At 42.6% G+C, this 25,908-nt stretch overlaps 3 protein-coding genes across 5 annotated transcripts; 1 reads left to right on the plus strand and 2 right to left on the minus strand.

Annotated features, from left to right (window-relative positions):
- Nucleotides 1–148: 148 nt before the first annotated feature.
- lcn15 (lipocalin 15) lies at nt 149–3,953 on the minus strand. The gene is made up of 7 exons (XM_021605575.3): nt 2,871–3,953; nt 2,148–2,287; nt 1,761–1,837; nt 1,307–1,417; nt 1,086–1,187; nt 883–908; nt 149–775 (listed from the first exon to the last, which is right to left on the minus strand). The coding sequence occupies exons 1-6, from the start codon at nt 2,961–2,963 to the stop codon at nt 883–885; spliced, it is 549 nt and encodes a 182-aa protein (XP_021461250.1). The 5' UTR covers nt 2,964–3,953; the 3' UTR covers nt 149–775.
- On the minus strand, nt 3,953–18,809 carry LOC110525450 (solute carrier family 2, facilitated glucose transporter member 8). Of its 2 annotated transcripts, XM_021605571.3 has the most exons (10): nt 18,045–18,809; nt 17,690–17,852; nt 17,266–17,472; nt 16,934–17,033; nt 15,968–16,179; nt 15,408–15,557; nt 9,874–9,982; nt 9,234–9,401; nt 5,240–5,385; nt 3,953–4,917 (listed from the first exon to the last, which is right to left on the minus strand). In XM_021605571.3, the coding sequence occupies exons 1-10, from the start codon at nt 18,134–18,136 to the stop codon at nt 4,774–4,776; spliced, it is 1,491 nt and encodes a 496-aa protein (XP_021461246.1). In that variant the 5' UTR covers nt 18,137–18,809; the 3' UTR covers nt 3,953–4,773. The 2 variants fall into 2 exon arrangements, with proteins under 2 accessions (XP_021461246.1, XP_090093327.1); XM_090237201.1 differs by lacking the exons at nt 3,953–4,917; nt 5,240–5,385; nt 9,234–9,401; nt 9,874–9,982 and adding an exon at nt 14,256–15,056.
- Nucleotides 18,810–19,530: 721 nt separating this feature from the next.
- Nucleotides 19,531–25,487, plus strand: ttc16 (tetratricopeptide repeat domain 16). 2 transcript variants are annotated; one of them, XM_090237199.1, is made up of 13 exons: nt 19,531–20,003; nt 20,129–20,219; nt 20,387–20,530; nt 20,692–20,792; nt 21,367–21,496; nt 21,728–21,942; nt 22,173–22,465; nt 23,053–23,194; nt 23,289–23,454; nt 23,817–23,953; nt 24,166–24,237; nt 24,353–24,512; nt 24,764–25,487. In XM_090237199.1, the coding sequence occupies exons 1-13, from the start codon at nt 19,792–19,794 to the stop codon at nt 24,929–24,931; spliced, it is 2,031 nt and encodes a 676-aa protein (XP_090093325.1). In that variant the 5' UTR covers nt 19,531–19,791; the 3' UTR covers nt 24,932–25,487. The 2 variants fall into 2 exon arrangements, with proteins under 2 accessions (XP_090093325.1, XP_090093326.1); XM_090237200.1 differs by lacking the exon at nt 24,166–24,237.
- Nucleotides 25,488–25,908: the final 421 nt, after the last annotated feature.

Here is a 25,908-nt window from a genome sequence, read left to right on the forward strand (position 1 = left end):
TGGATTTATTGGTTCAAGCCCTAGAACCAAGTTGTTTCCCTTCTACAGGTCCACTCTTTTTCACACAGTGTCTATGGATCTATTATGGGAAGACATTTCTTAAAAAACTAAAATCATGGGCTATACTGAAATTGAATGAACACTGACACAATTCTTAAATGGCTTTATTAAGACCCACTAGAGGGAGCTGAAATGGTTTGGTAAAATGTGGGGCAGATCTGCTCAAGTACAATTAGACAAATTAGACAAAAAAAAAGTTCATTTTTTTGTTTTCACCAGGCAAGAAGTTCCCTCAAGGGAAAAATAAAGTTATTCTATTCAAAATCTTGTTTATTGTTGATTTCTGGACCTGTGTATACAGTATAAATTGCTTACAGAAAACCTGAGATTTAAATAGAAAGGTTTAATGATGTAAAGCGATGTTGAGTGGTTCAGCAATAATGTTAAGCAGGCCTCTATTTTCCCCTCAGGTAATAGGGTTATATTGATAGCTTCCAATGTCAACCTTCAAGACATTTCAACCCACTATCCCATATTAAATACAACAGATTCTTCATGTACAACACGTGAGGCAGTGACGTATATGAGTAATATGACTCAGACTTTTTATAGAGTATGGCAACAGTTCTCTGTATATTCAATAGTGTTATTGTACAATACATGTATGTAAAGTAGAGAGCGAAACAGAAGACCCAGGATATGTAAGGGTGATGCGCTCCTATCTTGGTCCAGTATGATGGTGTGGAGTTCTTTAACCAATGTTTGCTGTTAGGTCCTTAAAAAGTGAGCAGATTGTATTATATAAAAAGCAGCACACAGAAACGCTCAGAAAACCCCATTGCTATAGAAATGTTATTCTCATTTAATGTAATTTCTACTCACTTAATGCCCGCAATCAGAGCAGGGATCTGTATAAGTAGTAAAATGAAAAAATGAAAATAACAAAAGGTGAAATTTTAAAGCATAACATAACACATTTAGTAATTTTTTTAAACTGGGACAATGATTATATACAGTTCAATGGCACCAGTCCAAGTCCTACACTACAAACACAGTTTGTGCTGTGTTTGATCAGTCATATTTACCTACGAACGATGGGGTCAGAATGGAGTCTGCAGAGAAGCCCAGAGACAGAGAATAGTTTCTAAATCTCTCCACCAATTCTTTTCTCAGCGTTGGAGAGCGACCTTAAGAAAAACAGAGTGGGAAATATTGATTAAAACATACTTTTTTGATCATGACTAGAATAACTGTAGGAGTAAGGGGATCCACATGAAAAAGGCAATTCTGTATGTAAAATCTTTACCATAAAGAGACACCTGGGAGAATTCTTTCACAATCTTCTTGTATTTCACCACCAGACCATATTCAGTGTAATTGCTCTCTACCACGGTGATGTCCTTCAATATCTGATGGCCTGTCAATTAGGTAATTTGTTAGTTAGAATACTTTATGGTTTGAAATGGTTTATCTTTACAGGCTCAGGACATGATACCATAAAGAAACAAATGAAACCGCACAGCAACAAAAATAGCACAGATAATAGTGGATCAGCAAACTTCATCATACATTGAAACAAATGGATTATGGGAAGGGTTAGGGTTAGAATCTAGCATACATAAGAAACGGATGTCTGTACTCCCCCTCCCACTGCTGTGTCAACATCGGCGTGTCTATTTCTACATTTACCCCATACTGTACTGTGTCTCCTCCCTCATACCATCTCCTCTAACCAGCTCGAGACAGGAAGCACAACTTACGGTCACTAAAGTAGTTGAACTGGCCTGGGAGGTCAGTCTTCTGGTAGTAGTACACACGACACATGCAACCTTTTAACCTGACAACAGGAAATTGAGTTGGGTTATGGGTTTGTGTGCTGCAAGTATTTATAACATGTATTAATAAGTATGAATACACATATTATAGTGTTTACTTTTACTACTTGAGTATTTAAGCATTTATAAAACATAAGCATCTATAAGCATTGATAAGCATTTACAATGGCCTATTACTGAAAGTCATAAAGTCAGTATAAAGTTTATCCCAGTGTTAACTTATTGACTAATATGTGTAATGTTCCTAATAACTACAATGTTTTTATTTGTTGGAGTGTAGATCTCATTTAAAAGACAAAATAGGGTAAATACCCTGTCCCCCATATGGTTAGGTTGGCATTGCCATCCATATCAGAGGTTACATTCCCATTGGAGACCTGCACATAACTTCTCCATGGCACAAATTCTGGCGAGTCATATGCCAGGCCAACACGATACCACTGTCCTGAAAACTGAGCAAATCACTAAGAATTTTAATAAAGACAATACATTATTCCCTACAACATTAAATAGGGAAATAAAATCCTTCCATCAAAATCCATCAAGTATAGTAATAACACAATTCAATAACACAATTGTGTGTTTTTAAATATATAGTGACATGAGAACAGCATTGTTTAAAATGAAGAACACATATTAATAATTGCTTTAAAATAATATTTCAGGGTACACGTTACAATACATGCTCACAAAACAGGATTCAAAACACACAAAAAGACCAATCTTATGTAATGGTCTAAACAAACAACAACAAAGTTGAAATTCCACTGTTCTTTGACCTCACTACTGTTTGTTTTTCAATTCAGTAACTTTTCTGATTCAAACAAGAATTTCCATATACTATGGTTAGACACAGACATTTACCATAGATACATTACATTTAGTTAATCAGATTTCAGAGGATAAATAAAATGGTCAAAAGCAGGTATTTAACAAAGAGTAAAACCTGTAAAAAAAAGATCAAAGAACCACAGTGCTTTTATCAGAAAAAAACAGACTACCACAGCACATTGACAAATATACCATTGTTCTCACCCTTTGTAGATCAAAGTCCTGTTGTGGATGAATATCAGCATTGATACACTGAGTCCATAGCATCACGCTGAAGACGGTCACCACTAAAAACATGATGAACAAATAGAGAAATACAGACCCTGTTGTGAGACCAAGCAGGTAGAATCAAATAGATAAGTGGGAGGTCTCCTGGATGTGGACCTTTATATCTTCCTCTAAGTACTTGGAAATGTTCCTAATGCCGCCTTCATACTCACCTGCCACCAATTAGGTAATTGCACATTCCTGTACCCTGTGGGTAATGCATATTCACTTTTCAAAGGTTAAAGTAGTGATGGGAATACTGAAACATACCATATTGTCCAACAAAAAAAGATAAGGTTTATCAGAATGTAACTTCCACATTGTAATGATGCATCTACAGTCTTTTAACAGAGGTGATAAATTATGCCCAACATAATGGAGACTCATTCCTAATGTGAGGCCAGGAAACAAAGAAGCTGACATTTCCATTCAGTTGAAAGGATTTAAAACATGAGACGACATACTGAATAACCTCAGAAAATGTTAATGACATTAAAAGTGTAGAAGTCAAAATGGTCTTACAAGTTTATACAAATGTAAGATGGGAAATAAGGCAGATAATTGCAGGTGTAGGTGATCAAAAGATCCACCACAAGTTTGAGAAAAGTCTCTCAAGGGTTAGTCACACACTCATGTCATTGCAATAGCAATTTCATGTAGTCTTATTAAAATCACTTTATTCAATTATACACTTAGTCGACTTCTGCTTTTATCCCAACCCCTCCGACAGACACACAGGTTGGAGGGGGATGTACACCGGGCGCCCATGGAGCAGTTGTTGTGCTCAAGGGCACAACAGCAGGCAATGGCATCTAGGATCTGATACCAGCTCCGGTTGCCAGCTCACTTCCTGCCAGAATTTTCCCATCAGACCTGGGTTTCAAACTGGAAACCCTCTAACCACTAGGCTTCCATACAGTTGAGTGCCCACTGAACAGACCCCATAACCCCTAGAACTTTTCAGAATAAGAAAAAAAATAGAATGTCTATGGTTAAAGAAAATGTACAGTGCTAGTATGGATGAAATAGACAAGTCTTTTATTAACATGATATGACCAGTCACTACTGTAGCACATTTAATTTCAATGTTATGGCACCGGTAATAGTATACCACATATTACAGTGTGCATTGATACTTCATGTGTAGTCACAGCCATTCTTACCAAAATAACATACTTTTCTCCACCTTTCTAATATGTTTCAGTAAAAACATTTAGTTGTTTCAGAAGAAAAACATGACAAATAATACCAACAGGACATTTGTGCACACTTAATGTATACCCCCATGGTACAAATAGAACATTAAATCAGTAAAGTCTCTAATTATCAATATGGGCCAAATTCTAACTTACATGCACATAGCCTTAATTGTTCTCTCACATTTGAAAATGTTGTAAACTGTTCTTGTACTTTCACCCCAAAAAATACATACAACATAATGAAATGCAAGCATTGTAAGTTGAATTGACAAATATTTCTGGAGCACACATATATTTTGTAAATCTTCAAGTGTGATGTATGAGCTAAACTACTCCAGCAATTTTTTTGTTGTTGGTAAAAGTACCCTTAAAAAGGGGGCTTAAGAGGTCCAGCATTCATTCAGGATGCCCAAAAGGCCAATGGCTCAGAATGCAAGGCCCACTATTAAGTCTGAGCGTATCAAATAGGCACAAGTCAGCCACAACCATTTATACCTTTTCAAGTCACAGAATGAGATAATCTATCGCTAAGGACCATCCGGATAGGACTACCCAGAAAACTATTGATCACAAAGTATCGTGAGACGCTGTCCTTGATGTTATATTTGGGGTTGGCATTAAGTTTGTCTATTGTAGCTTGATTATTCTGGAGTCCCTTTGAATTGTGTCTGGATCTGCTCCAGAGTTTTGCCTTTGGTCTCCGGGACAAAGAGGATGGTGAAGACTATGTTGAGCGCACAACACCCAGAAAACAGCCAGAAGGTCCCTGCATTGGTTAGAAGGTCCTGAAATAAATGTATCATGGATTGTTATTACAATTCCCAAATTCATCCTTACAGTTACCAGTATTACCTCAGACATCTTAGCTGATCCTGTAAACTGTGTTTTGTCTTGACTTGGACACTGCTCTAAAACTACCTTGCTCGACACGTTTACTATCTAAATATATACATAGCAATTTGTGTATCTGTAAGACATTTGTCTCTATTAGGCTAAGAACATGCAAACCATAACTGCAAAATGGCTTACTGCCAAGTCCTCTGCCTGCAAAACATCCCTTTATCCCCCCCGTCTGCCACACGATGCCCCAAATCAGCACCAGCTCACCATCAGGTCCTGGAAGGTCTTGGTAATGATGAAGGCAGAGCCCCAGTTGGTGAGGACACAAACAGAGCTGGCAAACCCCTTTACTCGCGAAGGAAAGATCTCAGACATCACCAGCCAGGGGATGGGACCCCAACCAAGAGAAAAACCTGAACGGACAACAGGTTATGCCGATGAGAAAACATCACACAAGGCAAAATGTCAGATCTGAACTTATACTCATTTATATTTTATGGTTAATAGTCATTTCAATATTATAGCCAAAAGACATGGAACAACTTATAGGTGACTAAACCCACTATACTCTAAAAACATTACTAAACACTCCTACAGTGCATTCGAAAAGTATTCAAAACCCTCAACTTTTCCCAGATTGTTACTCTACAGCCTTTTTCTAAAATGTATTAAAATTGTTTTACCCCACAATAATTAATTATAAATACAAACAGGTATACATTTTAGCTAAACTGAAATATCACACATTTACATAAGCATTCAGAGCGAAATGCTTGTTTCTCTAGCGTCGACAGTGCAGTAATATCTAACAATTTCACAACATACAAATCTAAGTAAAGGAATGGAATTAAGAATATATAAATAATGGACGAGCAATGTCAGAGCAGCCTAGACTAAGATACAGTAGAATAGAATACAATCGTGGCCAAAAGTTGAAAATGACACAAATATTAATTTTCAAAGTCTGCTGCCTCAGTTTGTATGATGGCAATTTGCATATACTCCTGAATTTTATGGAGTGATCAGATGAATTGCAAAGTCCCTCTTTGCCATGCAAATTAACTGAATCCCAAAAAAACATTTCCACTGCATTTCAGCCCTGCCACAAAAGGACCAGCTGACATGTCTGTGATTCTCTCATTAACACAGGAGTGAGTGTTGACGAGGACAAGGCTAGAGATCACTCTGTCATGCTGATTGAGTTCGAATAACAGACTGGAAGCTTCAAAAGGAGGGTGGTGCTTGGAATCATTGTTCTTCCTCTGTCAATCATGGTTACCTGCAAGGAAACGTGCCATCATCATTGCTTTGCATAAAAAAAGCTTACAGGCAAGGATATTGCTGCCAGTAAGATTGCACCTAAATCAACCATTTATCGGATCATCAAGAACTTCAAGGAGAGCAGTTCAATTGTTGTGAAGGCTTCAGGGCGCCCAAGAAAGGAGACGGTCCTGGCGCTTGCTGGACTGTCTCCTAAAGTTGATTCAGCTGCGGGATCTGGGCACCACCAGTACAGAGCTTGCTCAGGAATGGCAGCAGGCAGGTGTGAGTGCATCTGCACGCACAGCGAGGCAAAGACTGAGGCTGGCCTGGTGTCAAGAAGGGCAGCAAAGAAGCCACTTCGAGGAAAAACAGACAGACTGATATTCTACAAAAGGGATTGGACTGCTGTAAAGTCATTTTCTCTGATAAATCCCCTTTCCGATTGTTTGGGGAATCCGGAAAAAAGACGACAAGTTGAGCACTACCATCAGTCCTGTGTCATGCCAACAGTAAAACATCCTGAGACCATTCATGTGTGGGGTTGCTTCTCAGCCAAGGGAGTGGGCTCACTCACAATTTTGCCTAAGAATACAGCCATGAATAAAGAATGGTACCAACACATCTTCCGAGAGCAACTTCTCCCAACCATCCAGGAACAGTTTGGTGATGAACAATGCCTTTTCCAGCATGATGGAGCACCTTGCCATGAGGCAAAAGTGATAATTAAGTGGCTCGGGGAACAAAACATAAATATTTTGGGTCCATGGCCAGGAAACTCCCCAGACCTTAATCCCATTGAGAACTTGTGGTCAATCCTGAAGAGGCGGGTGAACAAACAAAAACTCAAATTCAGACAAACTCCAAGCATTGATTATGCAAGAATGGAGCTGCCATCAGTCAGGATGTAGCCCAGAAGTTAATTGACAGCATGCCAGGGATTGCAGAGGTCTTGAAAAAGGGTCAACACTGCAAATATTGACACTTTGCATCAACTTCATGTAATTGTCAATAAAAGCCTTTGACACGTATGAAATGCTTGTAATTATACTTATTCCATAGTAACACTGACAAAAATATCTAAAGACACTGAAGCAGCAAACTTTGTGAAAATTAATTTGTCATTCTCTCAACTTTTGGTCCACGACTGTACAGTATATACATAGAGTAATGCAAAATATGTAAACATTAAAATGACCGGTGTGCCGTTTACTAAAGTGGCCAGTGATTAAGTAAGGCATTAGCCTCTAATGTGCTAGTGATGGCTATTTAAAAGTCTGATGGCCTTGAGATTGAAACAACTGTCTGTCGGTCGGTCCCAGCATTGATGCACCAGTAGTGACCTCGCCTTCAGAATGATAGCGGGGTGAACAGGCAGTGGCTTGGGAGGTTGTTGTCCTTGATGATCTTTTTGGCCCTCCTGTGACATCGGGTGCTGTAGGTGTCCTGGAGGGCAGGTAGTTTGCCCCCGGTGATGCGTTCTGCAGACCGCAACACCCTCTGGAGAGCCCTGTGGTTGCAGGCGATGCAGTTCCCGTACTAGGCGGCGATACAGCCCGACAGGATGCTCTCAATTGTGCATCTGTAAAAGTTTGAGGGTGCCAAGCCAAATTTCAGCCTCCTGAGGTTGAGGAGGAGGAGAGCCAACTGTCGTTGGTAGCAGGCCGTGTCGGTGGCACTGTGTTATCCTCAAAGCGGCCGAAGGTGTTTAGCTTGTCCGGAAGCAAGACGTCAGTGTCAACGAGTCTTCTTGGGTATGACGCTACAAGCGTGTCACCCCTATATTTGGTGAGTTTCTCCCATTCTTCTCTGCAGATCCTCAAGCGCTGTCAGGTTGGATGGGGATAAATAAAATAAAAGTACCACAGGGAAGTGTTAAAGTTAACATTTTTATCCAATCAAGGAGCTTGATTTTTAATTTATATCACGTATAAATGAGAATCTACAAAAACGATTATTTATTAGCTGCACAGCTATTTTCAGGTCCCTCCAGAAATGTTTGATCGTGTTCAAGTCTGAGCCACGCAAGAACATTGAGACCTGTCCCAAAGCCACTCCTGTGTTTGCTTGTTTCATCAGACCAGAGAAACTTGTTTCTCATGGTCAGAGTCCTTTAGGTGCCTTTTGGCAAACTCCAAGCAGGCCGTCATGTGCCTTTTCCCGAGCGGCTTCTGTGAAACCTCTACCATAAAGGCCTGATTGGTGAGGTGTTGCAGAAATGGTTGTCCTTCTGGAAGGTTCTCCCATCTCCACAGAGGAACTCTGGAGCTCTGTCAGACTGACCATCGGGTTCTTGGTCACCTCCATGACCAAGGCCCTTCTCCCCCGATTGCTCATTTTGGCCAGGTGGACCGCTCTAGAAGAGTCTTGGTGGTTCCAAACTTCTTCCATTTAAGAATGATTCAGGCCACTGTTTTCTTGGGTACCTTCAATTCTGTAGAAATGTTTTGGTACCCTTCCTCCAGATCTGTGCCGCTACACAATCCTACAGCAATTCCTTCAACCTCATGGCTTGGATTTTGCTCCGACATGCAACGCATGTCAACGGTGGGACCTTACAGACAGTTGTATGCCTTTCCAAATCATATCCAAACAATTGAATTCACCACAGGTGGACGCCAAATCAAGTTGTAGAAACATCTGAAGGATAATCCATGGAAACAGGACTTACCTGAGCTCAATTTCGAGTCTCACTGCAAAGGGTCTGAATAGTTATGTAAATAATGTTTTTTTTACATAAATGTACCAAAATAAATTTAAACCTGTTTTCGCTTTGTCATTATGGGATAGTGTGTGTACATTGATGAGGTATAAAAAAAAGTAATACATTTTAGAATAAGGCTGTATGTGGATAAAGGGAAGGGGTCCGAATTCTTTCCAAATGCACTGTACATTGCCAACAATTTGTTTTAAAATGTGTTTATTTAGCCAGGATAGTTTGCTGGGCAACAAGTCACTGTTTTCTAGACTAGACAGAGCCCAATCTAAGTGTGGAGCTCACCTGTGATGAAGAAGCCCATGCTGGCCAGTGCGAGCCAGGACAGCCCAACCGCAGGGTTCTCTGCAAGGGGACTCTCTACTAGGCAAAGTCCTGAGGAGTTACCATGGGTTTCACTGGACAACTTGAAGTAGACACCAAAGGCAGCAGTGCTTAGGCACATAGAAACGCCTTGATATATAAAGGGAGGGAGAAATTGACATTTCTTTCACATTGGTGAACAAGCACAAAGATGGCAGAGTACAGACATGATGTCATAGTTCTAAAACTATGGCACGCGACATGGCTCAATCTTTTTCTTCTTTTTGAATTGCTGGTGTCTTTGGATCATATACCGATACAAAAAAAAAAAAAAAATATTTAAAAAGTGTAATGGAGAGCAATCTACAATACAGCAAACGAGGCATTTGTGGTAAGTGCATGGAGGCCTCCGTATTTATGCATGTCCGCCATTGAACAATTATTTTTAGGGAGTTGGGGCCCAGTTTGGGTGAGATAATCTGATGTCAAGCTTGACAGCGCCTTATTTCCGCCCCCTACATTTTGAGCGGGATTGCCACAAAAGGACTCAATTGATGCATTATAATCAATGGTGGAGGAAAGTTAAGTTCTGATATTACAGACACGCTTGAGACATATGCACCTGAGAGGATGAGGAGAAGTTTTCTTCCAGCGCGGTCCATGACCAATGCTGCTACTGCAGTGAACACTACCTGGATTGCTGCTACTACCACCGTAGCAACATTGCTGTTCTGAAAAACAAAATCACCATCTGCCATTTAATACATTTAACCCAACTGGCATGTCAATATCCATAGTATTGATATTATTTAGATCATATTACAGCTTATGAATAGTAATGTGTAAAAACAAACAAATTGAACCAATAAATCGACACTGAACAAAAATATAAAACGCAACATATGTTGGTCCCATGAGCTGAAATAAAATATGATCTCAAGTTGTGTGCACAAATTTGTTTACATCCCTGTTAGTGAGCATTTCTACATTTGCCAAAATAATCCATCCACCTGACAGGTGTGGCATACCAAGAAGCTGATTAAACTGCATGACCATTACACAGGTGCACTTTGTGGGGACAATAAAAGGCCACTTAAATTAGCAGTTCACACAACACAATTCCACAAATGTCTCAAATTTAGGGAGCGTGCCATTGGCATGCTGACTGCAGGAATGTTAATCCACCTGGCGTGTCAGATTTTAAAAAAGCTTTACAGGAAAAGCTATCCATGCGTTTATGTTAGGACATCTCTCTCAGCAGACAAAACATTACAAACAGCTAGCAGCAAAGTTGGTCACGAAAGTCAGAAAAGCAATAAAATGAATCACTTACCTTTGATGATCTTCTGATGTTGGCACTCACGAGACTCCCAGTTACACAATAAATGTTTTGTTCCATAAAGATTATATTTATATCCAAAATAACTCCATTTGGTTGGTGCGTTTTGTTCAGAAATCCACAGGCTCGAGCTGTCACGACGGGGCAGACAAATTCCAAATAGTATCCGTAAAGTAGGTAGAAACATGTCAAAAGTTGTTTATACACAATCCTCAGGTTGTTTTTACAATAATCGATAATATTTCAACCAGACCATAGCTTTTTCAATAGGAGAGAGAGAGAAAATGTCTGCTCCAAGCTGTTGCGCATGCAAAACTCTGCTAGCACCCAGCCATCCACTGACGCGATGTGATCCTTCTCGCTCATTTCTCAGAATAGAAGCCTGAAACTACGTCTAAAGACAGTTCACACCATGTGGAAACCATTGGGAAAGGAATCTGGTTGATGTCCCTTTAAAATGGAGAGAGGGCATGCAATGGAACAGGGAGATTTGTTTCTCTTAGGCACTTCCTTGTTGGATTTTCCTCATGTTTTCACCTGCAATATCAGTTCTGTTATACTCACAGACAATATTTTGACAGTTTTGGAAACTTTAGTGTTTTCTATCCTAATCTGACAATACTATGCATATTTTAGATTCTGGGCCTGAGAAATAGGCAGTTTCATTTGGGTACGGTTTTCATCCAAACATCAAAATACTGCCCCCTACACTCAACAGGTTAAACACTGTTTCCCATGCTTGTTCGGTGAACCATAAATGAACATGCACCTGTGGAACAGTCGTTAATTGCCTACAGTCTGTAAACTGTTAGTGTTAAGGTCACAGTTATGAAAACATAGGACACTAAAAGAGACCTACAGTGGGGCAAAAAAGTATTTAGTCAGCCACCAATTGTGCAAGTTCTCCCACTTAAAAAGATGAGGCCTGTAATTTATCATAGGTACACTTCAACTATGACAGACAAAATGAGAAAAAAAAAAAATCCAGAAAATCACATTGTAGGATTTTTTATGAATTTATTTGGAAATGGTGGAAAATAAGTATTTGGTCACCTACAAACAAGCAAGATTTCTGGCTCTCACAGACCTTCTTTAAAAATGGCACCTGTTTAAACTTGTTGTTATCAGTATAAAAGACACCGGTCCAAAACCTCAAACAGTCACACTCCAAACTCCACTATGGCCAAGACCAAAGAGCTGTCAAAGGACACCAGAAACAAAATTGTAGACCTGCACCAGGCTGGGAAGACTGAATCTGCAAAAGGTAAGCAGCTTGGTTTGAAGAAATCAACTGTGGGAGCAATTATTAGGAAATGGAAGACATACAAGACTACTGATAATCTCCCTCGATCTGGGGCTCCACGCAAGATCTCACCCCGTGGGGTCAAAATGATCACAAGAACGGTGAGCAAAAATCCCAGAACCACACGGGGCACTGCAGTGCTTAATGCCGCTGGTGGCCACACCAGAAACTGACTGTTACGTTTGACACCCCCCCCCCCCCCCCCCGCTTTGGGACACATAATTCCATTTGTTAGTCACGTCTGTGGAACTTGTTCAGTTTATGTCTCATGTGTTGAATCTTGTTATGTTCATACAACTATTTACACATGTTAAGTTTGCTGAAAATGAACGCAGTTGACAGCGAGGACGTTTCCTTTTTTGCTGAGTTTATAAGAGAATCCCTATAAACTGCATAAGTAAGTAGCCAGAGAGCATATCAAACTAACGGAATCTTCCCCTTTGGTCAGAATGCCAACAGAAATTAAAATTAGACCAGGAAATGTGAGCCGTGAGTTACACGTTTGAAATGCTTCACGAGGTGAAGAAAATACCTCACCTCCCAGACGAGACCAGAACATTGCCAGGTTGCAGCTGTGAGTGTAAAGTGGTCTGAATCCTGAACCCTGAGTAGACTCGAGGTGTTGGCGAGAAGCTCATCTAAAATCAAATCAAATCAAATTGTATTTGTCACATACACATGGTTAGCAGATGTTAGTGCGAGTGTAGCGAAATGCTTGTGCTTCTAGTTCCGACAATGCAGTAATAACAAGTAATCTAACTAACAATTCCAAAACTACTGTCTTGTACACAGTGTAAGGGGATAAAGAATATGTACATAAGGATATATGAATGAGTGATGGTACAGAGCAGCATAGGCAAGATACAGTAGATGGTATCGAGTACAGTATGTACAAATGAGATGAGTATGTAAACAAAGTGGCATAGTATAGTATAAAGTGGCTAGTGATACATGTATTACATAAGGATACCGTCGATGATATAGAGTACAGTATATACGTATGCATATGAGATGAATAATGTAGGGTAAGTAACATTTATATAAGGTAGCATTGTTTAAAGTGGCTAGTGATATATTTACGTCATTTCCCATCAATTCCCATTATTAAAGTGGCTGGAGTTGAGTCAGTGTCAGTGTTAGTGGTGGCTGTTTAACAGTCTGATGGCCTTGAGATAGAAGCTGTTTTTCAGTCTCTCGGTCCCAGCTTTGATGCACCTGTACTGACCTCGCCTTCTGGATGATAGCGGGGTGAACAGGCAGTGGCTCGGGTGGTTGATGTCCTTGATGATCTTTATGGCCTTCCTGTGACATCGGGTGGTGTAGGTGTCCTGGAGGGCAGGTAGTTTGCCCCCGGTGATGCGTTGTGCAGACCTCACTACCCTCTGGAGAGCCTTACGGTTGAGGGCGGTGCAGTTGCCATACCAGGCGGTGATACAGCCCGCCAGGATGCTCTCGATTGTGCATCTGTAGAAGTTTGTGAGTGCTTTTGGTGACAAGCCGAATTTCTTCAGCCTCCTGAGGTTGAAGAGGCGCTGCTGCGCCTTCTTCACGATGCTGTCTGTGTGAGTGGACCAATTCAGTTTGTCTGTGATGTGTATGCCGAGGAACTTAAAACTTGCTACCCTCTCCACTACTGTTCCATCGATGTGGATAGGGGGGTGTTCCCTCTGCTGTTTCCTGAAGTCCACAATCATCTCCTTAGTTTTGTTGACGTTGAGTGTGAGGTTATTTTCCTGACACCACACTCCGAGGGCCCTCACCTCCTCCCTGTAGGCCGTCTCATCGTTGTTGGTAATCAAGCCTACCACTGTTGTGTCGTCCGCAAACTTGATGATTGAGTTGGAGGCGTGCGTGGCCACGCAGTCGTGGGTGAACAGGGAGTACAGGAGAGGGCTCAGAACGCACCCTTGTGGGGCCCCAGTGTTGAGGATCAGCGGGGAGGAGATGTTGTTGCCTACCCTCACCACCTGGGGGCAGCCCGTCAGGAAGTCCAGTACCCAGTTGCACAGGGCGGGGTCGAGACCCAGGGTCTCGAGCTTGATGACGAGCTTGGAGGGTACTATGGTGTTGAATGCCGAGCTGTAGTCGATGAACAGCATTCTCACATAGGTATTCCTCTTGTCCAGATGGGTTAGGGCAGTGTGCAGTGTGGTTGAGTTTGCATCGTCTGTGGACCTATTTGGGCGGTAAGCAAATTGGAGTGGGTCTAGGGTGTCAGGTAGGGTGGAGGTGATATGGTCCTTGACTAGTCTCTCAAAGCACTTCATGATGACGGATGTGAGTGCTACGGGGCGGTAGTCGTTTAGCTCAATTACCTTAGCTTTCTTGGGAACAGGAACAATGGTGGCCCTCTTGAAGCCACCAGACAATCACTGTCATCACCCAGTGGGAACCATCGACACTGCTGGCTAGCTAGCTATCTTCCAGAGTGAACCCAACCAAGCCGCACTGCTTCTTAACACAGCGCACATCCAACCCGGAAGCCAGCCGCACCAAACACCGTGCACCTGGCAACCTTGGTTAGCGTGCACTGCGCCCGGCCCGCCACAGGAGTCGCTGGTGCGCGATGAGACAAGGATATCCCTACCGGCCAAACCCTCCCTAACCCAAACGACGCTATGCCAATTGTGGGTCGCCCCACTGACCTCCCGGGCGCGGCCGGTTACGACAGAGCCTGGGCGCGAACCCAGAGTCTCTCGTAGCACAGCTGGCACTGCAGTACAGCGCCCTTAACCACTGCGTTACCCAGGAGGCCCATAGGCTGGGGTTTTTGCTGATGTATGAGATTACAACTGTTTAGAATGATGAGGTAATAATTAGATTACTGTTTATCGATGTAATAGATATACCATAGACTAATTAAGGAGATGATAATCTCTTCCGTGGTGCCCCAAATTCCTTCTCAGTTAATTGTTAGATGATCATTTTAAAATCGGGTAACAATTAAACATAGTTAGTGTATTAAATAAATCAGTCATCAGATTAATGAAAGTAAAGTCACAATGGCCACTGGCAAGCTGGAGAAGTGTGCTCTTCACAGATGAATCCCGGTTCCAATTGTACCGGGCAAATGGCATCATGTGGGTGAGGGGTTTGCTGAAGTCAACGTTGTGAACAGAATGCCCCATGGTGGCGGTGGGGTTATGGTATGGGCAGGCATAAGCTATGGACAATAAAGACAATTGCATTTTATCAAATGGAGATTTGAATGCAGAGATAACATAACGAGATCCTGAGGCCCATTGTTGTACCATTCATCCGCCACCATCACCTCAAGTTTCAGCATGATAATGCACAGCCCCATATCGCAAGAATATGTACACAATTCCTGGAAGCTGAAAATGTCAGTTTTAATTTATTTAAATTGACTGATTTCCTTATATGAACTGTAACTCAGTCAATTTTGAAATTGTTGCATTTATATTTTTGATCAATGTATTAAAACTGTAATCCTAAAAAATAAAATAGCTCATTCCAGCAGCCAAAATACCTCATAACACTTAACAATTCTTACCTTAAAATGGGCTTCCTCAAAGATAGTCTCAGCATAGAACATGATGGCGTTGATACCGGTGAGCTGTTGGAAGAGCATCAACATGATGCCCACTCCAAGGGGCTTGTATACTCCAGGGTCCTTAAGATCAGCCATCCCCAAACTACCTCCCTGGGTTTAACACAAAGCACACAGTCATCACACCCTCTTATTCCCATTAACATGAGTCAGATGTGTTAGCATGCTTCTTTGTTCCTGATTCTCCTCACACTATATCCACTGAATGGATAACAACCGTTTCTCAGCTCTGCCAAGTTTATCTCTGTTCTGCTTCCCTATAGTAGTGGGGCTGACCAGAATATACTCACTCAGAGACAAAACCATGCAAGTAAAGACAGAGTTCTTTCAGCTAAAAGTTCTGGATTTTTCCCACATGTTCTTATTGATTTGGTTAAGTACAACACAGAGGTGACTAAATATTTCACAATCCATACCTTTGTCCCTTGTATTACGCCATTGCACAATGTCTTCTTCAAAGCAAGTCTTATACCTCATGATTATTAGGGAATACACAAACTCACCTGGTCGTCAGAAGCATCCTCAATGCGGGCACACTCCCACTCTGCAGGGGCATCTGGCCCCCTCAGAAAGCGCACTGCCTCCTCGGCTTCCCTCCGTTTACCCTGAGACAACAGGAACCTGGGGGTCTCGGGCATGAAACACATGAACACCATCATAATGGTGGGTGGGATGGAGCAGCAGATTGCCAGCCAGCGCCAGTCCAGAAACATCCCTGGGATGTTAGTAGAGTAGGGAATGTGAGAGGACAGTAGTGGGATGACCCTAGTTGGATCCTTCCCAGTGAAAATTAACCACTGACATTCTGGATTCCACATAGTGGTGTTGATATTATGTAACTCCAGAAGATGAACAATGAAAATCTATAGTGTCGATTATTAGTATCCATCACCCCACAAAAATTGAAATATGCATAATTAGAAGAGCATATACAGACAATGGGATAATGAAAAGCCTCTGCCTTACAACATTTCTCAGCCAAAGACCATTCCTTCTAAACATAAGACAATAATGAGACAAAACAGCCTACCACGCCTGCAATAGTACTGTCTATTGAGGAAAGTATCTTGAGAAACAAGCATGTCATGTCAGTAACTTGATTAGGCATAGCGGTGGCTTGGGAGGCTGGCACATATGAGAGCTCTCAGTTAGCAGGGTGGAATCTTGATCATTCCTGGTGATGATCACATGACATGTGTTTATCAAGGTTTGGTTGCCAATACTGATTGGGATTGGAAAACCTTGCACCACATCATTAAAACATTAACCTCTACCCGTATGACTACTGTTGTAACCTCTGGCAAAGTTGTACAAAACAGAGAAATCCTTAGTGACATGGTCAGAAATCCCCTCCGCTGACCAGATACGGTATAAAAAAAAAATTCAAGACTTTCTCATGAGATTCAAAACGATAAAGTCATAACATCCAAATACTGTTAACAGACAGACAGACACCTACTGTGGCATACCTGCTATATATGCCCCCATGATTCCTGTGACCACCATGAGTTGAACACAGGAGCCCATTGTCCCACGGACACGCTCATGGGCAATCTCTGAGATGTACAGCTAGAGCACAGAGGAAGAGAAAAGTGAAAAACAATTTTCACACAGGAAGAGTATGCAGCATGGCATATCAATATAAATAATTCAACATTTGAGGTGCTATGTAAAATAGAAATGTATGATGAAATAAGATCATTAGAATGCAGGCATTCACATAGTACACTTATCATGGTCAATTGTAACTCCCTCTGACCTTAAACTGATAGCATAAGAGTAGACATTCCATAGTACTTACTGGCACCACGAGTGACGTCACCCCACTTGCCAGTCCTGTGAGTACCCTCCCAAGATACAGCATCCAGACATTCTGAGCAGCAATGACGATAGTAAAACCAAAGATATAAGGTAGAGAGCAGAACATAAGACTCAGCTTCCTCCCGATCTTGTCCACCATCCAACCGCCGAGTAGACCTCCTATAGCAGCTCCTATCGTCACGATAGACTACAAAAGAAAAACAGTCAAATAGTGGCTAATGTCCACTTTCATCCACTCAGGAATGATTAGGGCCCTAAGTCCCCCCCCCAAGAGTGGCATGGCCTGACCAAGAAAAACTCTGGGTCCTTGTTATAGCATGACAAGGATTCAAAGCATATCCTAGTGGGGTTATGCGAGGGGGGGAAAAAAACATTCTTGTCATGGGGCCCAGAATTTATCTTACCCCAAACCACGAAGCCTCGTCATCATCTAGTCGTAATCTTGGGTCAGTGATTGTGCTTAGTTCAGGGATGGCAGGGGAACTGTACCCCAATACAAACCCAAAACTCAAGGGACCAAGGACAGCTGCGAGAGTGGCCAGGAACAGCTTCCCATTCTTCACCTTGCTGTTGAAAGAACAGGTGGGGTTACAAATCAGTATCTATTGTAACAATAACATTACATATAAGACTTCATCGCAACAACACGAGACCATGTTTTTAGTAAAGAACAACATGTTATGTGGTATAGGGCCACCAACCATATTGGGTGAAAACTTTCCTTGCAGACATGTTTCTAACAATCAATAACAAACTTACTCAAGATATGCGTCCTGTTCCGACCTCACTCTTGTGTCTTCTCCATCTTCTGTATCAAGCAATCGTCTTGACTCATTTTGGCTTTCAATCATGGTTTGTCCTGTTCGCAGTCACTTGACAACCATGAATGTTGGACATGCAGAGCCAGCGACAGATAATTTAGCAAACCTGTGCAAAGAATTATACGCGAAGGGAAAACTACCACCGCACGTGAGACTATAACCACCTAATTCAAATCGACAATGATCAGGAAAGAACGAAAATCATAATTATATTACAATTTTTAAAGCAATATATCCGTTTCAATGTTGTCAACTGACCGACCGACCGACCAGCGGATTGTGAAATCTGGTCTTGTGTTTTCATATAATCAGTTGATGCGCACGCAAGCAATTAATTGCAATTTCCGGTTTGGTTTTTTCAAAATAAAAGTGCAGCTGTTCCCAGGACGTAGTTTCGTTCGTTTCACAGGGAAGGCGTTCCCTAACGGAAATATGCAAATATCTGCTACAACGCGCCAATAGGATCTCGCTAGCTCGTACATGGCTTTGCCCACATGCTTAATTTGCTGAAACTGTAAACGACACAGATGAACTATTTGGCGTATACCACGGGTATGACAAAACATGTATTTGTACTGCTCTAATTACGTTGGTAACCAGCTTATAATAGAGATAAGGAACCTCAGGGGTTTGTGATATATGGCCAATATACCACACTCGTGCCTTATTGCTTAAAAATCCTCTATCTAGCTCTGACAACAGGCACACTTCTCATTTCAAGTAATTGTTTTTTTATTGCCTAAATGCCACGTGCGTCCACTCCAGTGTATTTGTAACAACCTAACTATTACGAAACGTATATTCGATTAAATACGCCTCATGTAGGAAATTAGCAAATAATAATTGTTGTTGACCAAATTCACTATGAGGGGATTCGATTAATCTGACCCGGGTGAAAGTTGATTGTATTCGCGTCGAACGGGCCGCCTCCTGGGCGTGTGCCAGGAGCCCAGTTCAAAGACCACGGCAAAATTGCCTCAAAACAAAATGTACGTAATAAAGCACGAGAAGTAATGATAAGGATGCTATTTTCACCTGATTGCCTTTGAAAAAACACTTCATCTGCCTTCTCAATGAAAACTAGTTTGAAAATTAATTCGAACATTTATGTAATACAAAATAGATATTATGTGTTTCTGAGCGGAGCAGATTACTGTTCGATTTGAGAAGGGCGCGACTCCCGCTTTTGCACGCCACGAGCCCTATTACAGGGGTCCCCGGAGCTCAGCATAATCGAATCAGCCCACTCTCTCCTTGACTGTCATACAAAAATTCATCACTTCGTGTGCCTATTTTTATGGACCGATTTTAGGCCGAGTAAAATACATTGCTTCTACTTTGCCTTTCAGGTTAAAGTTCGAAATTCTTCTCAAAACATTACAATTGTAATTATTTATGTAATAAAAGCTTGTGATCAATCAGACAGAATGGGCGTGGTAAATCCACTAGCCGCTCATGCACATGTTGTTCGTTCCCTTGGTTACAGCGCTCTCAAAAGTGACTGAAAGCAAAGAGAGAAAAACAACTGCGGAAACTTTTCGCACCAATAGCTAAGTAGCTAGCTACCCTGTTATATGCAAATACTTTGGTACGTTAGAATTATAAAGTAGGCACTTTTGCGATCCCCTACATTAGCTATGAATGCCAACAAATTGCTAGCTAACGTTAGCTGCATAATATAAGGCATGTCTGTTCCTGCTCTGAAGAAGGACCAACAGGTCGACGACGACAGGGTTTTGTTCCCCACTGCTGTGTCGGAGGAAGTGCTCGTGGAGGCGCGGCGTAAACATGCCATCTGCCGGCTCTTTGGGTCCAGCAGCATTTTCCTATCATCTGAAAGCCGGAGAGGGGACCGGCCTGATCTCATTAACATTTTAACAAACAAAGCCATTGAACAGTGAGTTTGACATGGCAACAGGTTGATGCAGCTTCTTTGACAATGTATTACTTTGATCACATGTCAATAGGATCTCTGAAGATGAGTTTGCCAAGGGTCACTCACCTATATTTATCAATTTGCAGCTATGAGAATGGAGAAGAGGCAATGGCAGAGTCCCAATTTTCAAAGGCTGTGACATTCTTCACCAAAGCTATCCATCTTCAGCCGAAACAGGTACAGAACCACATAAATTGACATCAAGTACCAAATGATTCTGAATATCTACAGTAACTGCTGTTGGAAGGAGAACAGATGGGAGTGAGGTTGATTGTTTAACTGAAATATAGTTTGATTTGTCTGAAAGAATTGTCTGAAGTTGTCATACGTGTCCTGACTTCCAGACCCAGCTCTATGTGAGCCAGGCGGAGGCCTATTTACAGTTATGTGACTTCCAGTCTGCAGTCGTCAGCTACAGGCATGCCTGCCTCCTGGAGCCTCAGGCTAAGACCTTACACACACGTCTGGCCTTCATCTATTACCTACAGGTGAGAGTGAGGAGGGAGAATGTCCCCCAAAGCGGCCTGCTGTGTGATGCAAACAGGATGATCATTCCTACACAGTCAAGCAAGCATCCAGCCCTATTGAAATACTTCTTGCTTTCACTTGAAAACAGTTTGTAATATATAAAATCGTGTCCACTCCACAGGGCCAATGTTTGTATGATAAGGGCATGTTCCTGGATGCTCTGGAGTCATTTGCCAAGGCTGCCGAGCTCAAGCCTAGCAGCAGGTCATATCACATGAGGAGGTCAGTGTGAAATACGAGTTATTCACATGGAGAGCTATGTGCATACAAATAATAGATGTATTACTGTTTCCTCTATTTACTAACACTTTCTTTGGCTTTATCCATATGTTATCTGCCTAACGCCTCGTGCATACCGGTTGCGTCAAACTGTAAAATTCCGTCAAATTCCGGCAGACGTCCATTCATATAATTGGGAGGCAATCTGCACTGCTGCGACTCATCTGCGGGACCAGGTTGCGGTTCGTGGCACTGCGTGCAGTGTGTCGCATGCGTTGGATTTTTTAAACTTGTGTGTTGCTTTGCCGCGCGGTGTCAGTAGTAAACCACAGAAGAAGTTGCTAATGTGTGGTGTGAATCTTTTTGCTGTGATGCGGCACTTGGATTGTGAAGACTACGTAAAATGTACCGTATGGCAATAACCTGTGTGGACGCGGCATTAGGAGGTCATGTGAGATCCTTTGACCTCAGCCGTCTCTACAGATAGACAGACACCTTGTACAGCCATGTGATGGTGCTATTCACCTAAGATTTAAAGTTTGAACCACTGAAGTGTCCCCCTTTGTTGCTGTTGTAGCCTGGCATGTCTGACGGCCCTGGGCCGCTATACTGACTGTCTGAGGCTGGTTAGTAAATGGCTGGAGGCAGACTCTCAGACCGCAGATCTGTTCACCCTCAGAGCACGGCTCCACAAACAGCTCAACCAGGTCAGTAGTACACTCTCACACTCCGTTACCTCTGTGTTAAACACTGGGCAATATCTGACAATACCATGCTAGAAAGAACAAAGGTGTGGCGATTTCTAGTTTTAACCCTAGGGATAAATAGCTTATGTACTAGCTCAACACGTGACGTCATTGCCACTTTTATCTATATAAATGATCAAAAGTCTAATTTACATGCAATCTAATGTAATGACAGCACAATTCTCTATACAGGTAAAAATGTGCTACCATGATCTGAGGTCCGCTTTGATTCTCAGTCCGTCGTGCCCAGAGGCAGGTGCCCTGCTGGGCCAGCTAGAGGAGGCCAGTGAAAGGGCCAGGCAGCAGGCCGTCAGCAGGGCCCTGGCAGGGGAGCTCACAGAGGCCCTGTCCAAGATCAACACAGCCCTGGAGCATTGCCCTGAGACTGGGCGGCACTACCTCTTCAGGTGTTGATGGCAGAGTATTTTTCAGGTTCTGATACACCAAGCAAGGTGGTTGATTAGGCCTGTGGTTTATCTGATACATGCCTGACCCCATTTTACCATACCGTTCTCTGCTACCACTGAAGAGATATACATCTACATGTACCTGTTAGGAGAAGCTTCTCTACCAATCTATAGTAAATGAGGATACATACTGTCTATTATCCACTAATATGTAGTATTTTGCACCATAGGGGTATTCTGTACCGCAGGCTGAAAGAGTTTACTGCTGCCATTGAGGACTTGGTCCTGGCTGTGGAGCTGAGTGAGGCTGGAGATGCGGGAGACCAGGGGTCGGAGTTAAGCGGACACACCCAGGAAGACTGGAGGGCCGTGCAGGGAGAGGCCCAGGTCCAGCTGGTGCTCACCTACAACGACTTTGCTGTGCAGTGCTTCTCCCGTAGCTTCTACACAGAGGCAGTTCTGCTGCTCAACAAGGCCATCCAGGAGCAGAAGGAGGAGAGTGGCCTCTACATCAACAGAGGAGGTGAGAAGAAATGAGCAGAGGGGATAATAGAGGAGGGTAAGATCAGGGAAGTGAGGTATGTCTGGGGGGGGGGGGGGGTTTGGCTGAGGTGAAATTAGGTGAGGAAGGCTGTGGGCTCCCTCTTGAAAAAGGTGCAATTGAAGTCTGGCCAAGTGAAATAACAATATTGTGTAACTATAGATGGTGGGCAGGAGTCTCTGAGATCAAAAGAGAATGTGTTTGAAGTGACTGGTGATGTGATTTTATATCTCCTCATACAATTTGAATACGTTAATGCATAAAGTCAGTACCTATATCTATGGCCATGGGAAGATGTTTAGAGGTTGGGGTGCTGAGAATTGTTTTCTCCCTGCGCTGCTGAAGGCTATTTTTGTTCGCTTATACCGGAGTAATAAAGGGCCAGGGCACTAATTTTGTGTATTTAAAAAAAAAAAAACGGATTATCAGGGGGCGCTGCAGCACCCTCAGCACTCCTACTTTCCGTGGCTATGCCTACATCCATAACATCCAATTTCAGGAATGAGTGCATCTGGGTATACCGCACACATCACTTCAGATATTTATAAAGGTGGTTGTGGTTTGTGCAGACTGTTTCTTCAAGCAGGATGAGTGGGAGTTTGCCCTGGCTGACTACCAGCAGGCGAAGGAGATCTCTCCTGATGACCAGGTCATTAGGATCCGCCTCGCTGTCATCCACAACACCTTGGGAACACACTGCTACCAGGACCGGTGAGTCTCATCCACAACACCCTGGGAACACACTGCTACCAGGACCGGTGAGTCTGTCTATCATCCACACCTCTGTTTCTTGTCTTCACCGCAGGAAGTACCAGGAGGCAGCTGATAAGTTCTCTGAGGCCATCAATTATAACCCTGGAGTTAGCCGGTACTATGAGAACCGAGCCAAAGCCCACAGTAAACTGCCCAACGTTGAGGGGGCCAAGCAGGATGCCATCAGTACCCTCATCCTGGACCCCACTAATGATCAGGCAAGACCCTCAATATGTCTCATCCACTCTATCCATAAAACTAACCTTGGTCTGTACAAAAACTATGGACCAGATATTCTGAGCTTTTATGGCAAGGGCTTAACGTGACTTTGTCAGGAAATACGAAGGGCCCTAGTTATGCAAGTACAAAGCTCTCACTGCTTGTTTCCTATGCAGTTGGGGGGAAACAAAACATGTTTTTTTATAAATACATGGATGGTTGATTCTTTCTTTTAACCAACGTTTCATTTTATGTAATAAATGTTTCATAAAGGGGTGCGGAACTCCCACGGTGCAGAACTGACTGCTGTAGTAAATCTGTCTGTGTGTGTGTGTGTGTGTGTGTGTGTGTTTGTGTGTAGGTGGTCCCTCTGCTGCTGAGTCTATTCCCAGGCTGCTCCGTGTCAGATGTTCTGTCCAGTGAAACGGCCAGGACGGTCAAAGCCCAGCTGATGGACAGCATCCAGGCCTGCAAACAATCTGCATCCTCCGTGCTAAGGTTAGGCTAGCACTGTTTGTCTGCAACCCCTCCCTGTTACTGCTAAACAGGTCAGACCTGAGTCAGAAAGATATATGTCCAATACTTAATCTTCACTTGGTTTAGTTTGCCAGGTACAATATAACCAGTGGAATAGTTCCCAAAGTGCAGAATCCAAGCTAAATTAAGCACACCTCAAGTACTTTAATGTTTTTGACATATTTTGTTTAAAGGGCAGTTGCACAGGTCCAAATGAAGCCTTATCCTGGACTACAAATAAGCTTTTTCAACAGAGAGTCTCAATTGTAAGTGATTTGTAGTCCTTTCATAGGCTAAATATGGGTGTGTTCACCAGTCCCAAAGTGTACAAACTAACTGTGGTGGATGCTAATTACAGATTTCCTTAACCTGTTTCCCCAGAATGTGCAGTGAGCTTGACAAGATAACCCTGTCGCATGACGCCATCAGCCAGTCTGACAGCCAATCCTCAGAGGACCAGTTCGCCCAGGGGGCGGAGCCTCTTAAAGCCTGTGTGGCCCCGCAGGAGGTATACCAGCAGATTGTCAGGATCAACCAGCAGGTACGAGACCAGGAAGACATCCAGACACTGGGACAGACAAACTCATCTAACCTCATCTAATGAGGTCACTCAATAAAGCCCTTCAATTCAAACTCTCTTTTCCATACCTCTTATTCACCAAATCACATAAAACGCTCATGCTTTCCACTCACATTCACCATTGATCAGTATTTGTTTTAGTTGGATCTTCCACCCGTTGAGAGCATCTCTCATACTGACCAAAGGTGCACTTCCTGTGTTGGCTGTGCCAGGTGAAGCGAGCAGTGCGATTGGCCCTCGAATGGCGGCAGCCTCTACATTATGACGGGCCCCGTCTGTCCCCCGGCTGCACAGTGGAACAGGAGCAATCTGCACTGGGCTCAAAGGACAGGCCATACCACTGGAGGAAGTTTGGGGGGTTTGGAGTGAATTCCAAATGAGCAGCAACACTATGGCATTTACTACTGTTCGGTTGACATGGTGGAACTGTTGGTCCACTGTTGCTCTTCAGCCCTCTGAGCTTGAGTGTGGCCATAGTAATGTAGAGGTTGTGATGGTACCATATTGTTCTTAATCCAATAGGTGTCAGTAGAGGCACAATTTTCCATAGTTCCACCTCACCTGTTTGGATTTATTTAATTGATCCATTAATCTAGATTGTCAGGGCACAACGATTTTGTTATGGTATTTTTCTCAAGTTTTTGTATTGTTTATGTCCATAGATTAACAGGCATATGGAGACATGTGAAGGGCGTATGACAAAAGGGAATAGGTGGGGCAGTTCAGTGATATGACAGACATAAAGGATGGAGATACTGTACTGTAGCTCTATTGTGTCGGTTCTATAAGCTTGAGAATTTAGTTGAATGGTAATACCATTGTCTGTTTATAATTTTTTTTTAACAGTAAATCTTTATTTTTAACAGATTGTTTTGCGTTGGAAATTTGTCTGAAAAGTATGTTTTGCCAAATTAAAAGAGATTTATCCAGATTATAGACAATTGTATAGATTGAATTCATACTGGTCCTGTAAATAGATCTAGAGTTTAAAATATTTTATGCGTGGCAATAAAGTGGTTTACAGTGTGTAATAGTTGGGGATTGTAGCATATTGTACATGGGAGACTGGAGAGAAGTTGTTGTTTTGAGAGCGAAGCAGCTACCTCCTCCTTGCACTGTAGTAACATTGGAGGAGAAAGGAGTTGTGACACTCAACCCTGTAGAAAACACCCGAGCAGTAGCGGATAACATGCACTCCATCCATCCATACCAGCTATTTCAATTGCTGAACAAACAATACTTCATTTGGCTTAATTTGTGACCAGAATGAAGGAACAGTACAAAGTCTCCTCAAGCTCCCCTTGCCGGTATAAGAATTTGAGAGCAGTGGCATAGTCACATGCGGAGTGGAACAGCG

The sequence above is a fragment of the Oncorhynchus mykiss genome, chromosome 6 (assembly GCF_057628025.1).
Source record: "Oncorhynchus mykiss isolate SJ-2025 chromosome 6, ASM5762802v1, whole genome shotgun sequence".
Classification (NCBI taxonomy): Eukaryota; Metazoa; Chordata; class Actinopteri; order Salmoniformes; family Salmonidae; genus Oncorhynchus; species Oncorhynchus mykiss.